The sequence below is a fragment of the Nicotiana tabacum genome, chromosome 6 (genome assembly GCF_000715075.1).
Source record: "Nicotiana tabacum cultivar K326 chromosome 6, ASM71507v2, whole genome shotgun sequence".
NCBI classification, from domain to species: domain Eukaryota; kingdom Viridiplantae; phylum Streptophyta; class Magnoliopsida; order Solanales; family Solanaceae; genus Nicotiana; species Nicotiana tabacum.
The window spans coordinates 41,328,244-41,346,635 of record NC_134085.1 but is presented as its reverse complement, the minus strand read 5'-3'; the positions used below and the strand labels follow the sequence as shown (position 1 = coordinate 41,346,635).

Sequence of the window (18,392 nt, the reverse complement as noted above, 5' to 3'; positions counted from 1 at the left end):
CCTACCCTAAAAGTTTAAGGAGGTAAGGTGAAATCTAGTCTAAAACTCACCAAGTACTTCTCGTAACATCACCGACATGCGATGCGAGTATGACCTTCCTCTTTTAGAAAAATGTAGTAATTCATAGTATTTCATACACATACACGAAAGACATAACCCAATAGGAGCTACGTATTACATTTTAATGAAAATTTGAAAAAAACAAATACTATTAGTATATGTTTGCATTCAACTTTGTAGGATAGGATGAAGAAGTCTACTTCAACTCGGTCTTGATAGCATCGACCAACTGATCAAAGGCCTCGCCCCACGCATTCTTCATATCAACGCTCCACATATCTGGAACAGCTTCTTTGATTGTCTCCAACAAGGCAAACTTTGTTACCTGTCAATTCAAACAATCTTCCGTCATTTATTTTGTCATTTACACACTCGAAAGTTGGCGCTTTTAGCTATCAAATTAATTTTCTAAGGCGGAAAAAAGAAAACTTATACTCCTCCTCTATTCCAGTTTATCTGAACCTATTTCTTTTTTGGTCCGTTCCAAAAAGAATGAACCCTTTCTAAATTTGATAACAATTTAGCTTAAAGTTACAACTTTACCCTTAATGAGAAGCTTTTATAACCACACAAATACTCTGGGGCCCATTTGAACTTGTTTAGGACCACAAATTCCAAAAGTCTTTATTTTTACTTAAACTATGTGCTCAGTCAAACAGGTTCACCTAAATTGAAACGGAGAAAGTATCAATTATGAGAGAAATTAGAGAAAAAAAAAACACGAGATTAATTTGCATGAGATTATTTCGAGTATTTATAATTATAGCGGAAACATTGTAAGCCCCTTTAGTGATACAAGAGCCAAAAGAGTATTTTATAATTCTAGTGGTTATAAAACATGACAGATAACTCGTTAGTCGAGAAACCATCTCCCGAATGCCTAACAGAGGCACTCACCAATTTTTTAAAATATCCTTAATGTCAAAATTAGTCATCTTGGACCGTTGTTGATTTTTCAATGCAATTTTCGTGTTGCTGTCTCTTTATAGTTTTTGAAATATGTAATTTAAGCTTTTTATTTGAAAAAGAAGTTTTGATAGATTTGATTTCGGACACTAATTAATCAAAAAGTCAGTTATGTATTACTCCATTAAACATGACATTTATAGTAGTAAGAAGATCCATTCTTACTAAAACATTTTATTTTGTGACTCACACAACTAAACATTAATCACTACTAGAAATCCGCTAATTTGCGATCAGGAAAAGCGACCAAAGTTGGTCGTTTATTGGCCAAAAAGCGACCAAAAAGCGACCAAACAGGCATGGTCGATATTAAGCTGGTCCCTTTACCTTAGGGACCAAAGTTGGTCGCCAATTAACGACCAACCTTGGTCTCTAAGGTAAAAAGACCAAATATTCCGGTAAAGAAAAAAGCGACCAACTTTGTTCGCCTTATTATTTTAATAATATAAATTTGGCGACCAAAGTTGGTCTCCACAGGTAAATTACGTTTTTTTTATTTATTATTAATCAAAAAAAAGCGACCAACTTTGGTCTAAAAAGAAAATATTATTTTTTTAAATCTGGATATTAGAGACCAAAGTTGGTCGCTTTAGTATTAATTTTTTTAATTTTTTTTTTTAAATAAGCGACCAAAGTTGGTCGCCAAATGCAAGAATTAATTATTTTTTAATTGTAGGCGACCAACGTTGGTCGCTATATTTCCAGAAATTATTTTTTTTAAAATGAAATAGCCACCAACTTTGGTCGCTTTTTGAGAAATCTGGGTTCAATGGCGACCAAGGTTGGTCGCCATTTACCGGAAATTTGTTTTTTTTCAGGGAAAAGAGACCAACTAGCGACTAAAGTTGGTCGCTTTTCTTGGTATATTTTTGGCAGAAAATGCCTGTATTGGCAGCTACACCACCTGTCAGCTTACCAAAAATCCTAAATAGGCATTTTATGCCAACAACAACAACAACAACATTAAAACTAACAAACTATAAAGTTCAATAGAAGTAACACATTAAGCTAACCAAACTAAATTAATTGTTAGTACAAGTCCATTCGAAAACCGATTGTATTTGTCTAGTTGAAAGTGTATAAAAGTCAAGGATTGTTTTGTACATCATTATCATCACCGTCTGATGAACTTTCACCAAGACGGTATCCAGAAGGGTGTACTTGTCTAGGATGGGAAGAAGAATCACGGGGAGGACGGGAGGAATGAGCATGGGGAAGGCGAGCCTTTGGCGATGAGTCATGAGACCGGGGAATCGGAAAACTACTAGAGGCTAGGAGAGATTTGATCTGCTCTTGCATGCCAATGTACTGAGCATCTCTAATCTTTTCTCTCTCCTTGGCGGCTTCTAGCTCGAATGTGAGCTTTGTCACAGTCTCCCGCATAGAGGAGAGGCTCTCCCCATCAAGTTGCTCGGCTTGCGAGGAAGTCCCTATTCCTTGCATTCCACACTTATAGCGATGAAATTTCTTAGTAGAAAGACCGTATACCTTCCCTTATTTTGGACCTCCAGCAGTCTGCATCCAGATTCTTTCAGCATCCTCGTTTGAAGGTTGGATTGGGTCGCCCGACTCACTAGGTGGCTGACTGCATATGAATTCCTCCACTTCAGCTGTGAAGCGACCCTATAAGAAAAATTATATTGAATTAGTATTTCAAAATTCATATACAAGTAAATCAAAATACTTAATGAAAAGTGAAAACTTACATGTACAGTCGAGGCTCGGCCCTCGACCCATCTTTCTTGATCCGTCTCTTTTTTATTATTTACAATATGAGTCTCCTTGAATAGCTCATCTTGGTTCATCGTACGCCCCAACTTCTTCTCCTGAAAACTCATAAATTTTAGTTAATAAACAGAATAGATATACTTTGAAAATTAAAATAAATTAAGCAATTAAGCACCTCCAGTGTGCAAGGATCCTCCCTTCTCAGATGCACGAGCTTTCTTTCCTTTTTCGCTCTTCTCTAAGAACTCTGCGGTAAGCCATTGCCTTTGCAAATCCTCCCATAAATTCTGAAGTAACTAGCCAGGCTTCTGGTTCAACTTTCTAGCTTTGGAGAAACAATGCGACAACCGCTTGCGAGCTTTGAGATGAAAATTTGCAGCCACATCCGCGCTATAGAGGTGTTCCCATACACACTTGCTCTGTATTTCAAAAGTTAAGTATTATATGGAAATATCATAAATTCTATATTCGATATATTATACTTAGCTTTTGTTAGCTAATAATTATTTAAAAGTTAAGTGCATTAACTACTTATAATATAGTATATAGTATATTAGTGCATTAGCTAATATATATATATATAAGCTTTTATCGAATATATATAAAAGCTATATTCGATATAATATTAGCTAATGCACTAATATTTATATATATATAAGCTATATTCTATAATACATATTTAGATGGAAATATCATAAATATAAATAATTGTATTGCTTAAAAGAACATTTATACCTTAAAGTCATTGAAAATTTGCTCCTTCAACGCGAATGGGAAATCACTCCAAGACGCATAAGGGCCATCATAAAGCTTTCTGGTGGCTTTGGTGATAATCCTTGTAGTAATATTACTAGGGATGAACCTGCAATTTAATAAAAAAAATACATTAATATCTTAGTAAAACTGTATAAAACAATAAACGTAAAAATAACAAATAACTCTTACTCATCACCCTCAGGGACTATGATGATCCTTCCATACTGATCATAATATGCCTTCTCGTCATCATCAGCATCACCGTCTGAAGCATGCATATCAGAGGCATGTGTGGAAGGTGTAGGGGGGTCAGAGCTAGTATCTCGCAGGCGAAGGCCTGAAATAGGTGGAGTTTCAGATGAAGATGGTTGCGAGCCCTGTGACTGCGGCATAGCTGTATGGTCCGCAAGTGGACGTGACACTGATAGCTGTGACCCGAGTGGCTGTGACCTGAGTGGCTGTGACACTGATGCCTGTGATCCATGTGTATGTGACATGGATCGATGTGATCCATGCGATGCAGATGGCTGCAATCCACGTGGTCGTGCGGCAGCTGGACTGTAATAATTATTATACTTAGCTTTTGTTAGCTAATAATTATTTAAAAGTTAAGTGCATTAACTACTTATAATATAGTATATAGTATATTAGTGCATTAGCTAATATATATATTTATAAGCTTTTATCGAATATATATAAAAGCTATATTCGATATAATATTAGCTAATGCACTAATATTTATATATATATATATATAAGCTATATTCTATAATACATATTTAGATGGAAATATCATAAATATAAATAATTGTACTGCTTAAAAGAACATTTATACCTTAAAGTCATTGAAAATTTGCTCCTTCAGTGTGAATGGGAAATCACTCCAAGACGCATAAGGGCCATCATAAAGCTTTCTGGTGGCTTTGGTGATAATCCTTGTAGTAATATTACTAGGGATGAACCTGCAATTTAATAAAAAAATACATTAATATCTTAGTAAAACTGTACAAAACAATAAACGTAAAAATAACAAATAACTCTTACCCATCACCCTCAGGGACTATGATGATCCTGTCATACTAATCATAATGTGCCTCCTCGTCATTATCAGCATCACCGTCCGAAGCATGCATATCAGAGGCATGTGTGGAAGGTGTAGGGGGGTCAGAGCTAGTATCTCACAGGCAAAGGCCTGAAATAGGTGGAGTTTCAGATGAAGATGGTTGCGAGCCCTGTGACTGCGACATAGCTGTATGGCCCGCAAGTGGACGTGACACTGATAGCTGTGACCTGAGTGGCTGTGACACTGATGCCTGTGATCCATGTGTATGTGACATGGATCGATGTGATCCATGCATTGCAAATGGCTGCGATCCACGTGGTCATGTGGCAGCTAGACTGTATGTCGGACGTACAGTCCTATGGCCCTGTGACGAATGACCTGGTGTGTGCACGAAGGTGTAGGGCTAGTGATGCTGTGGCATCTCAGAATAGCCCTGGGGTGGAGGCAAAGTCATAGGCATAGGCATAGGCATCTCTGAAGAGGCAGGAAAAGATGGAGGATTATCTTCTACCCTCCTCTTTGGTTTCTTAGCCTTTTCTCGACCCTTGCCTGTCATCTGCATAATATAATACATATTTAGATTGAAACATATAAAGAAACTAGCTATAAACGAGAGTTATTAAAGAAACCAACTTTTTAAAGTTCATCGACGTATAGTTCCTCGTCCGAGAATTCTTCTTCCTCACTAGTTTGAGCTTCATCAGTTGATTCTTCTTCCTCGTTTTCTATAATTCTTACTTCATTTATATCAACTTCTTCCAATATGTGTTCAGGATGTTCCAAATTATTTTCTAAAACTCCGTCCACTATTTGGTCAACACTGGAGATATCGTTTTGATATGCAACATCTAACACATTCTCGACTTCCGTCATACCCACAGGCTTAGTTTTTATTACAACCCACCAATCGGATTTATTCCGCCGCAATGGATAAGGAGCATAATACACTTGCCTAACATTATGTGCAATTATGTAAGGATCACAGCGATCATACTCCCTCGTATGATTAACCTCAATTATGTTGTATTGATTGTGTACTCTTGTACCTCTTGTTGGACACGAAAAATATAAAGATACAGTACTATGCTCAATACGTACATGTCATTATTTAGTCACCACCGCCTAGTATTCACTGCTCCAACCACTTAAATTTTTTTTTCCAGCTTATTTCTTTCTTATTCCACCTCTTTGAGTTTCTCCTTCAACTCCGCAACTTCTCGTTTGGATTGTCGCTCTCTTTCCCACTGTTTCAAGGTCAAATAATGAAGATGCTGCAACTTTTCTTTGTAGTATCCTACTAACAGGGTTCATCAATCCATACCTCAAAATTGCAAATAGGTTCGTTGGAAACCCTATAAAACTTGTTCATACATGCCCAGTAGCGGCGTCCAGCTGCACCATCATCCTAACAGTCTTATATCATGCATTGTTTGCCGCACTCGCACCTTGGTACATAAAGGGGTTCAGAGATTTGTTAAAGTGTAAAAAAACCTTTCTTTTATGGAAATATTTACTATTGGTTATTGTTAAGCGCAGAAAATAACTAGAATGCGCCTGTTATTTATAGGCAAGACAATACACAAAATGTAGTATTTAACCACGCTATACATATTGACTTTTTCTGAAACGAATAGCTTTTTCGCAGTCGGTCAGCTTTTCAGACCGATAAGACAATAAACAAAACTTAGTATTTAACCGCGCTATATATATTGACATTTTCTAAAATGAAATAACTTTTTTGCAGTCGGTCAGCTTTTTAGACCGACAAGACAACACACAAAATGTAGTATTTAACCGCACTATACATATTGACTTTTTTTGAAACAAAACAACTTTTGCGCAATCGGTCAGCTTTTTAGACCGACAAGACAACATACAGAATGTAGTATTCAACCGCGCTATACATATTGACTTTTTCCGAAACGAAACATCTTTGTCTTGATTTATCCTTTTATTATCTTTTATTTTCATATATGTTGCTTTAGTTATGGTTGTTGTGCTTTTTTCTCTTCAAGTATTATGTTATGAAATTTCAATCTTCATATTGGTCTTCTTTACTCACACCAATAAGTTGAATGTTGGAACTATCATATCATCATCCCAATTAAAAAGGTCATGTTAGATAATAAGATGTAACAAGACTGTGGAACATAATTTTATTTGACAGATATTGCAACATAAACAAGTATATACACTTATTACAAAAAACATTACGAAAACAAAACACTAGGTGTATCCTTGATAGTTGGGTACATTAGACGAACTTGCACCAGGAGCTGGATTACCACTGCCACCCAGACCAGCTGAAGGACATTTACGACGGTCGTGTCCTTTTGCAAGCATATGCCACATTTACATGCATAAATGGTATCACCAACATCCATTTGGTTCCGTATACGCGTTCTCTTTTGCACTTGTAGCTTGCGCAAATAGTCCTTGTTACACATCATTTTAAATGGTTCCAGCGGCCAATAATGCTCAGCACTCAATGGTTGCAATTGCCCACTATATGTGTTTCGTATGCAACAACACTATATTGCATATTAACATAGTTGGTTGCCCCTAAACCAACTTGTTGAAAGCACTTCATGGCATGTGCGCACGGCATGTGGTAAATAGTCCATTTCCCACATGAACACAACCTGCTGACTCATTCACGGTGTGTAGATTATTCCCCTGGTGTCCGCGGATAGTGGTGCAAACTTCAAAAACACCCCGGTCGTGATCATACTATAAATATGAATACCAATGTACTCACCTCCTATATTTCTCAAATCTTCTCATCAGTATTGGCATAAATTGAACAACCCTTTTCCATCAATTCTGATGCAGCTCTATGCCTTTCAACAAACCTCCCCGCAATCTCTTTGAATGTCATCCGGACTATGGCAATGACAGGCAATTCACGTGCAGACTTCAATAAGACGTTGAATGACTCCGACACATTTGTAGTCAGGGCTCTCCATCGTCTGCCACCATCAACATGCAATGTCCACTTGTGAAGCTCATGTCCCATAAGCCAATTATAGGGTTTTTTCGTCTAACTGCTGGATCTCTTCCATGCGCCTCCTGAATTTGCACTGCTGGTGCTTAGTTGCAGCCATCCACATTAAATCATGCAAGGCCTTGTCGGGATATTTTTTCTGGAAATTGGCCTTCATGTGCCTCACACAGTAACAGTGGTATGCATAGGGTTCTTGCCATTCAGGCAAATGTCGTACAGAACTTAAAATGCCACCATGCCGATAAGATATTAGACAAATACCTAAATGTTGTTTGACAACATGTTGCTTCAAGTGGTTCAAAAATAGCGTCCACGTATCTTCGCTTTCATTGGCACAAAAGACAAAAACTAGTGGAAATATTTGTTTGTTGGCTTCTAATGCAACTACGATCAAAAGCTTAACATCATACTTTCCAGAGACATGACTACCATATATGAAAATTACCGGACGACAATGCACAAAACCATCAATTGCTAGTTTAAATGCCAGAACACGTATCTGAATATATATTCCGGTATTCCCGAACTCCGCTCATGCCTCCATTCAACAACAGTCCCGGGGTTAAAGTATTTCAGTGTGGCCATGTACCTGGGTAGAGATGAAAATGACTTATCCCAGTCACCATAAATAATTTCAAATGCACGTTTGCGCCTGAGATATGCCTTTTTTTTGGTTATAGTACACCCATATTCCTAGTGGACGGATGTAATACACTCTTTGATCTTGTACCTAATGGACACTTCAAAGTGTGGAATCAAGACAAGAGAAATCAAGTCTACATCCAAGTTGAAGTGATTCTCATTGAATGTGTCCATTTCACATCCGTGGGTGCTAATATATTTACCCACTTTCCACAACCCTGTTTCCTTCTTGATTGCACGCAACATCTAGTTACAACCCATAAAGTGTCTATGGCATTTGACATTGTATACCTCCGGAGTTGACTCACATACCATCATCTCACGGAACTCTCTTACACTGTACATTTTTACAGCCCTGGTTAAGCGAGCTTTATCGGGAAAATACATGCCCTTTGCTAGCACCGTTGGTCTAGACTCATCCCACATTGCTGACCAAAATTCGTCAGCATCCCTTGTGAGGGCATCCACATCCGGAATTCTTCGCAAATTATCAAGGTAGGGAATATTCCGCTCATAAAACAATGTGGGACTCGTACACTCTTGGTCTAACGGGAGATGGAGGAGCATACTCTCTCGTCAGCTCAGGTTCAACATTCACTTCCTCCTCATCATCACCCTCATCAGGGAAGGGTGTGTCATCTCCAAACTCATTGGCATTGTTGTCATAATCACTATTATCTTCCTAACTCTGCGCATCTGCCAAATCACGAGTAAATACGTCGTCTATGGGCAACTGAGTGAGGTCAGGACCATCAAGTTGCTCGTTTTCACTGCACAAAAAGAACAAAATGATAAGCTACTCAAATTGATAAATATTTTACATATAGCTATATCACTTCACTTACAAGTCATACTGTGTTGATATTCCATGATGGACATTTTCCTATTGGTGATGACTCGAATGGACCACCATGATCCAACACTCCAGAACTACGCATATTCCAACTGGGCGTGGGGTCATAACTTGCAAAATTCATATCCGGACGGTACCCCTTGTGGAAAATATAAGTGTTAATACAAATTCATTTCAACAAAACATAAACATCGTAACAGAAAGAAAAATTGAAGTTTACCAGTCGTCTTGTGGATTATGTAAAGTAGGAGAGAAATTATTTCCTCGTTTCTCATTCACCCGCGGAGATAAGTTAAGATCCGGCCAAACTCTTTCAGCCGGAACCTGTTGGGCTAAAATTCCTCCAGAATAACCATCCGATGACTGGGGGTTATCCCTGCTTTGTGCAATCTCATTATTGCGAATGTTTTCATCCTTGACGTACATTTCCAATAATTTTATCACAATAAATTCCCTATATTCATCTGGAATCCGCAAAAAATCTCTAAGAGTTGCATCATCTTAGATGTTAAACTCAAAATAACAAGCAAACCCCTGTGGAGTCACAGAATATGGATATCTACCGGTTATTTTAAGGTTCATTGAACGTTTCCTTACACTCATTTTTTTATGTAACAACGATACCAATTTATCGTACTCCATTGTAAGTGGCAATTTAACATGACATTGTGGAGATAAACTATATCTCACAGAGTTATTCTCCACTACAACCTCACCCCCTCCTGCAATATAATGAAACCCTTATTTTTGGCTCTTCAGGCAATAAAAAATGCTTGATAACAAGAAGAAAAATTTGAACGGAAGTTAGAATATTTTTTGAATGGATTTTCATAAAATCCTAACGCCTTTAAATAAGGCAATGCCTAACTCGAGGGGCTGGATTTTTTGATATATAGCGTGGTATATCACCGCGCTATACCCATTTGAATTATTGTTATGTCAGTTAACCCCATGAGACTTATCGATGGGCCCACAAACAGGTATAGCGCGGTATTACACCGCGCTATATATATATTTGAATTACTGTTATGTCAGTTAATCGCAGGAGACTAATTGGTGGACCCACATACATGTATATGCGGTATTACAGCGTGCTATATATAATGTGACATTACACCGCGCTATACTTTAACGATAGAAACACCGTTAAAGTATAGCGCGGTGTAATACCGCGTTATATATAAAAATATAACTTTTTTAGCAGTAGAAACGTATTTTGAGTCCAAAAACCCAACATTTAGGTTTCAGACTCCTTAAATATCCACCAAAATGTAATTATTAAACATCTTGGATTTGGCTCACCTCCAATATAGTGTTTGTTTAGTTCCATCACATCAAATTTAATGACATTTGTCCACATTCAAATCTAAGAATTAAGATTTATATAGAATAAACAACCTTTTAACCCTTGTTAAACTTGAAATTTGTTTAAATCTAGCTGAGAATTTCATTTAACTTTTTTCGTTTTCATTTCATTAGTTGCGTATTTGGCCAAGCTTCTCCAAGGCAACAAAAAGTATTTTTATTTTAAAGTTGAAGTGTTTGGCCAACCTTCTAGAAAAAAAAAGTATTTTTTGGTAGAAGTAGAAGCAGTTTTGGAGAAATAGAAAAAAGCAATTTCTCTTCAAAAGCATTTTTGAGAAAAATACACTTAAAATCACATTTTAAAAGTTTGGTCAAACACTAATGGATGCTCAGAAGTGCTTTTCAAATTAATTAGTCAAACACAAACTGCTTCTCCCAAAAGCACTTTTGACGTAAGCACTTTTGAGAAGAAAAAAAACTTCTCCAAATAAACTAATTTTAGAAGCTTGTCCAAAAGGACTATAAATCGTGAGCAAAGGCTAACTTTGTGTGTTTTAACTTTGTTTCTTCTTCACATTAAATTCAATAAAATCTAAAATATAAACTAACAAAAGTCCAAAATGCTTAGGTTTTGTAAATGGTGAGAAATTATACTTTAGATCAAAAAAGGCAAAATACATAAGTAGCCACCTGAACTATACAACAAATCCTTATTACATATTTTTGAGGACCAATATCACCTTATACACATAACCTATTAAAATTGTATTTAGTGCACACTACTTTTTTTACTAACTTTTTTTTGGAGATTGCATTTGTGTGCCAATGAATGCGACACGTGTCATAACTCATCTGTAAATAAATATATTCCCCAAGCACCCCCACCCCATCAGCGTCCTCGTCAGCCATGGAGTTCAGAAGAGGAGAGCAATCTCAAATTATTCATTCTAGTGTATGAATAGGCTAACAATGAAAGAGATGACACGAACTAGCACTACGTCTAAATGCATGAGAATAACCCGGCGACAAAAGGATATCATGTAACAACAATTTCAACTAAGAGTAACTCCACAATAAAAGAAATCACATAATGATAAAAGTGGTAACAACTTCAAATAAAGCATATAAGAGCAAACTTGACAAGTAAAGAATGTGACATGTAAGTGCAACTTCAAATAAAGCATGTGATAGTAGACATGACAAATAAAAGATATGACATGTGCTAACAATTCCAAATAAGCACATGAAAGAAGCCCGAGAGTCTAAGCTGGTCAAGTTTTCATATATAAGCACGAATACATACTCGTCACCTCGCGTACACGACTTTCACATTACACAAATAATACAAATGACTCAAATCCTAAAGGGTAGTTCCCCCACACAAAGTTAGGCGAGATACTTACCTCAAAGAAGCTAAACCGATATTCTGAAATGACCTTCTCGTGTGAAGCAATCACCGGACGACTCAAATCTTGCCAGAATAACTTAATATCGTAAATAAAAACCATAGGAAATAATTTCGGATAATAAAGCCTCGGTCTTTAATGAAAACTAAAAAGTCAACCCTGGGCCCTCACCTCGGAACCCAACAAAATTTACAAAATCCGAAGACCCATTCTGATACGAGTCCAACCATACAAAAATTATCCAATTCCGACATCAAATCGGCCTTCAAATCCTCATTTTTATATTTTTGAAAATTTATACAAAAATTCTCATTTTCTCCCATTCAAATCTCTAATTTAATATAAAAAATAAAGATGAAATCATGAAATGTAATCAAAATAAAGAACATTTACCCAAATCCAAGGTGTGAAAATCCCCTTTAAAATCGCCCAAATCAGAGCTCCATAGCTCAAAAAATGATAAAAAGCCAAGACCTTCAAAATAGAGTACTTTAAACACTACTCCAGAGGTACCCTTTGTGATCGCAATCACCAACCTCGCGATCGCGATTCAAAAAATTTTCAACACAAATTTTCGCCTTCACGATCGCGGCCATTTCCCCGCGATCGGGATGAACAAATTCCCATTACCCTTCCCAAACTCTTCTCAAATACTCTGTATTGTAATAGTCATAACCTTTTGTACAAAACTCCAAATGATCAACAATTTAGTTTTCTGAAAACTAGGCTCAAAGAGACAACTTTTATTTTTTGATGGCCTCCAGATTCCTTATATATTGCAAGTTACAAGCTTCCAAAATCGGGTCAGTGACAACAGAAATTTCTCTACGCGATTGTGAAAAGGCTTCCGCGATCGCGATTCACAATGCCCAAACAACAAATTTGCTTTTCGAGAACACGATCCAAAGTCTGTGATCGCGAAGCATACCCCTGTAACCAAAAACCAGCAATTAAAAATGGCCTAGAAATAGTCCAGAACAATCCTGAAACTCACCTGAGCCCCTCGGGACCCCGTCCGAATATACCAACAAGTTTTATAACATAACGCGGACCTGCTCGAAACCTAAAAATGCATCAAACAATATCAAAAACTACGAATCGCACCTCAAATCGAGCTTAATGAACTTATGAACTTTCAACTTCTACAACTCGCGCCGAATCATATAAAATCAACCCGGAATAACCTCAAATTTTGCATGCAAGTCCCAAACGACATAACAGAGCTATTCCAACTCTCTAAATCACAATCCGAGCCCGATATTCACATAGTCAACTCCTGGTCAAACCTCTCAACCTTCCAAACCTTCAACTTTTTAATTTTCGTCAAAAATGCATCAAATCAACCTAAGGACCTCCAAATCGAAATCCAGGCATACGCCTAAGTCAAAAATTACCATATGAAGCTATTGGAATTATCAAAATACCATTTTGGAATCGTCTACACACAAGTAAATCTCTAGTCAACTCTTACTGCTTAAACTTCTAAGACAGGAATCATCCTTCTAAATCAATCTCGAATCATCTGAAAATCGAACTCGACCACACACACAAGTCATAATACATAAACACGAAGCTATTCGAGACCTTAGGCCATTGAACGTGACGCTAATTCTCAAAATGACTGGTCGGGTCGTTACAAAATATTAACTTAGGTGATAATAAATTAACTATTCTCTCCGTTTCAATTTATATCCCATAATTTTCTTGTTAGTCCGTTCCAGAAAATGACACATTTCTATATTTAAAAATAATTAACTTTAAACTTTTTACTTTACCCATTTTATCACTAAAATATTATGACCCCACAATGTGTTTATTCTTTTAAATTTTAAAGACCGCAAATATTATTTTTTTTAAAACTTTATGTCGAGTCAAACTAGCTCATATAAGTTGAGACGAAGTGAATACCGTTTTTACCAAATTACTAATTAATATATATCATAAAGTAATTAGTTTACAATTGACCTAATAGCATATATATTTTTTACATTATCGCCGCATAAAAATTAAAGCTCTTCGAAGGAAAGGTCCATTCCCTCAATAAAATTACGGTGGGGGTGTGTTTTGATGAAAGTTGTTTCGTTATTAGGCAGCATACAACAACAACAACGATCCAGTTAAATTCTACTAGTGGGGTCTTTGGGGAAGGTAGTATATAAGCACACCTCATCCCTACCCCAAGGGCGCAAAAAAGCAATTTCCGAAAGACTCTCGGCTCTAAAAGACGAAAAGAAGACGAAAAGAAATAATATATTAGTACCATCAAAAGAAACCATAAAACAAATAACAACATCACCAAAACTAGAAAATTGATGAACAACGAAACAATAACCACCAGATACAGCCACCTAAAAGGATTATTAGGCAGCATACAATTCCACAGAAAATGAAAAAAGCACTTGAGTCTGCAATTAAGAATAATCTTATTTAACTTTTACGAATGACGTACTGGTTGTTTCAACTCTTCGAAGGAGTTACTCTTCGAAGTTACTCCCATCGTCTGTGACGGTGTTCGAAATTCGAAAGTCAAACGAATGACTCTTCCATCACAAATTTTTCGAAAGTCATATACCTTTTAAATATTGGAGTACGAATTATTAATTATTGTGACTTATAATAGTAATTTTTACGTAGTTTTCAAATATGTAAATTTTATTGGGAAAAATTTGAAGATTCTATGTTATAATACACGGTCAAAATTAACAAGCTTGAATATCAAAAAATAAAAAGTATCACATAAATTGAGATAGATGGAGTATATTATGACCAAAAAAGTAATTTAATAGACACTAGACAGGCAGGTATTAGCTTTGATGCTGGCTAGATCTGCGATACTGGATGCTCATACAATTCCGTACGAAGGACAGCACCATTAGAGGCGATGGAAAAACGTGATTGACCATGTGGGTGCTTGGATTTATGTTTTACTTGTAAATACTCCCACTTGTTTCACCTTCAGAGGAATAGCATAATAACCTGAATATTTACTTCTTAAATTACCGTGGGCAAAAACAAAAGGAAGCGAGGCCAACAGAGAAAATTTATTAGTGTTTCATTTAGCACCATGTAAAAGAATATTGAAAAACTTACTACACTTAAAAGACTAGAAGCCAACGTAATTCTTTCAGGAAGTAATACAATTTTTCCGCCTAAATTTACCATGCATGTTCGTATAAAGAAAGATATCTCTCAACCTGAAGAACATAGGCAAGTTGAAGATCTCTTTGCATTACCGCGTCTGGACTCACAGCTTGTTGCAGTGGTTGTCGTGTGGACAAACACCAGGAACGGGGCATGAAGTCTAAGTTTTTCAGTCAGGTCCAACACTATGAAAAACTTTCTATTGTAGTGCTGACCAAAAATAACAGATAATTCGCCAAAAGAAATTTGTCCGATCTCACTCAAGTCAGAAACATGCCGTGCTTGCTCTATTTTCATACTCCCTCGGTGATACTCTGATTCGCTCGTCATGTCACTAGGGGCAGATGTGAAGTATCACACCATCTGGTTTGCTCTACTATATTTGGATGCAAAGGCGTGCTGGCATATGACTTTATGCGTTCCTCAGCATGGATTGCCTGCACAAAATAACATTTGTTATCCCCTATTCTGAAACCAAGTTGCCTAAGCCATCTGTCTAGAATTGCATGTCATGAAAAAGAAAGTTTGAAGTATGAATTCTTACTATACAAGTGGACATGAAACTCAACATATTGTGTCCTGTCAAGACCCCACAATCTGTAAACAATATACTAACCTCTTCATGCCAGTTAGTTCGGAACATTTTCAACAACAAAATTACTGTTTGAAGGAGGCTGCCAAACAACATCCCAGACCAGATCCCCTCCACTCCAAAATTGGCAAGGTAACCGAGGCAGGCACCAATTGGTAGGCCGATTACATAGTAGCAAACTATATTTATGATTGCAACTGAAAATTGCCATCCAGCTCCAACTGCCACCCCTGCATTTATCAGAAGAAAAAGGCAAAGTTATGCATAGCGACAACATAAACTTCGCCTCTTGTTTCACTTCTCTCTTTTTTTTTTCTTCTAACTTTTGGGAAGGTTATAAGTTACCATGAAGTACAGGCTGGATGCTGTTGAGAATGATGGTCGCAGCCAAGAAGTACCCTAATTTTGATGTCTCCTTTATGACCTCAGGTTTACTAGAAAACAATACGGGGAAATGGTTCTTAGCTGCAATAACTGCAGCAGTAAAGAAAACTCCAACAATCATTGATGTAACTACAGCAACCACAACTGAGAATTTTGCAGCTTTTGGACGACCAGCTCCTAGTTCATTGGAAACACGCACACTGCATAGTAAGAATTAAGAGTAACTTTACAAAACATGGAATTCTAAGTATGCTATTGTAACAAATGTTTTGCATGTTGTTTTCAAACTCCCCTGCTAGACTGTTTTTTCTTACATACAAGACAGTTGTAACATGCAAACTTACAGATCATATTTAGCTACCGATTTGGACTACCATTAAATCAAGTGTAAAGGATCAAAACCTGACTGCGGCATTGAAACCTAGAGAGATCATCAGTGTCCATAATTGCAAGTTCATGCTGTTGCAAAGAGGAGATGAATGAATAAGAACAAAAGGTGAGAACAGATTCTTAAAACCTGGAAAAAGCATAGTTAAGGTCCACCAACCAGATTGATATAGCATCTACTGCAATTTCCGGATTCTTTAACCACCCTACCATAAGAATCACCACTGTGTAATACCAGAGCTCCAGGCTGTCAATATCGCTTAGCAAATCAGTAAGATAAATGATCAAACTTTTTGTAAGAAAAAATAATTGTATCATGAGAAAGTAAGGAAGTTACCAGAGCATGATAGCTGATGCAAGTGACAGTTTTAAAAAACCCCACAGTGATTTGAATGCTAATGTGGAAAATCCAGTCCATGCTTCAGGGAAGTAACCGGAGATAACATAGACAAATTGAGCTATAACCACAAGCCACCATGAGATATTCCCTGCTATGGCAGCACCAAGTAGGCCATGCCCGCATTTTGTCACCAGCACCCAATTTAGTACAACATGAAGTGCCAATATAACTAGATTAATCACTGTCATAACCCATATTTTTCCTTGAGCTTGGAGGAATTTTTCAACAGGGAAATTGAGCGCGTAAGCATACAATTGAGGAATCACCCATATCGCATACTTTCCAGCAAGTTCTGAAATACTTGTATTCTGGTGTAGTAACTTCAGTAAAGGTGATGTGAATATGTAAAATGGTGTCAGCAATAAGGCTGTTACAAGAGTAAGGACACATGATCTTTGCATGTAGATTCCAAGCATATCATATTTTCCAGCTCCAACAGCTTGACCACAGAGTGTCTCAAGGGCACTTCCCATACCTAGCTAATACAACAAATTCAGACAAAAAATGAAGAGTCAGTATTCAAATCCAAGTATATTTCCCTGGTCTCAGTTTCATTTTTCACTATAGAAATGAGCAGTTCAACACCTTTCTTTCCATTGACATAAAGAGAAGTCAAGTTTTATTTTGGCATTTTCATCTATAGAAGTAAATGCCTTGTTCATATCGTAAATAGTACTATCCCCTTTCATCATTTAAAAGAATATCTTTTAAATTCTACAAGGCTGCTTAGCACCTCCATCAAGAAGACTATTCAAACTCTTTCCCAATCCTAGTTCCTAGTAACATTTATAACTAGGAAAACAAAGAGAAAAAGGAGAGAAAGAAAAGTCGTAACAAATTTTGTTACAAGATAATATGAGAATCCTTAATAGTTATGGATTGTTAGATGCATTAACAGCAGTTATTTAAAGATTTTTTACACTGTGAAAGCAATTAATTAATCCGTTACAGCAAGTTATTGCTCCATTATCAGTTTATCCATATCAGGCTTTATATGGAGAGTGGTAAGTCAATTTAACCTGATAGAATTCTTCACATAAACTCATCTTAGACTTACGTACCATTATTCCATAGACAAATCCTTCAATCACATTCTGAACAATAGAGACAGCAGCTAGCTCCGTAGACCCAAGATGGCCTATGAATGCAACCGTGACAAAGCCAATGGAGAACTGAGCCACTGCTGTCAAAACGGCTGGTGCTGCTATCTTCCACATCTTCCTGGATTCAACCCAGCTTTTTTCTCCCGTTTTCTTGGCATCATCATAATCATCAGCCTGAAATTTCCTTTCCATTTCAAAAGGCCCTACAGACTCCATTATGTTGTACTTGTGCTTCTTCTCTTGACTTTCCTTCACCATGAAAATTACATATATACTTGCCTGTTACTTTAGTCCCTTCTGCTATATATATGTTCACAAGAACTGCACAAATATATGTTAAGAGAAAAAACAGGCTGAGTTCTTTAAAATTTGTCGACCCTATTTTCACGTTGGTTCATGGAACTAAAATTCATTCATCATGACAAGCCTGAACGTTCCTTGAACAACTAATTGAATGTGTTTATTCAAAGAATTTCTGGATTTGTTGGAGAACATTGCCGGCTTATAATATTGTTGTGTCAGATGAATGATGCTAGTTGTTGCCTAGTAGGTTTGACATTGTACAGATTTCATGGTCATAAAATAAGTGCTTGAACTTCCCT

The 18,392-nt window shown here is 36.9% G+C and overlaps 1 protein-coding gene across 1 annotated transcript; it reads right to left on the bottom strand.

Annotated features, from left to right (window-relative positions):
- Window positions 1–14,866: 14,866 nt before the first annotated feature.
- Window positions 14,867–18,048, bottom strand: LOC107828874 (protein DETOXIFICATION 33-like). The gene is made up of 7 exons (XM_016656261.2): window positions 17,749–18,048; window positions 16,625–17,166; window positions 16,448–16,534; window positions 16,303–16,359; window positions 15,862–16,100; window positions 15,541–15,746; window positions 14,867–15,361 (listed from the first exon to the last, which is right to left on the bottom strand). Exons 1-7 carry the CDS (start codon window positions 18,046–18,048, stop codon window positions 15,251–15,253), a joined length of 1,542 nt encoding a protein of 513 aa, XP_016511747.1. The 3' UTR covers window positions 14,867–15,250.
- Window positions 18,049–18,392: the final 344 nt, after the last annotated feature.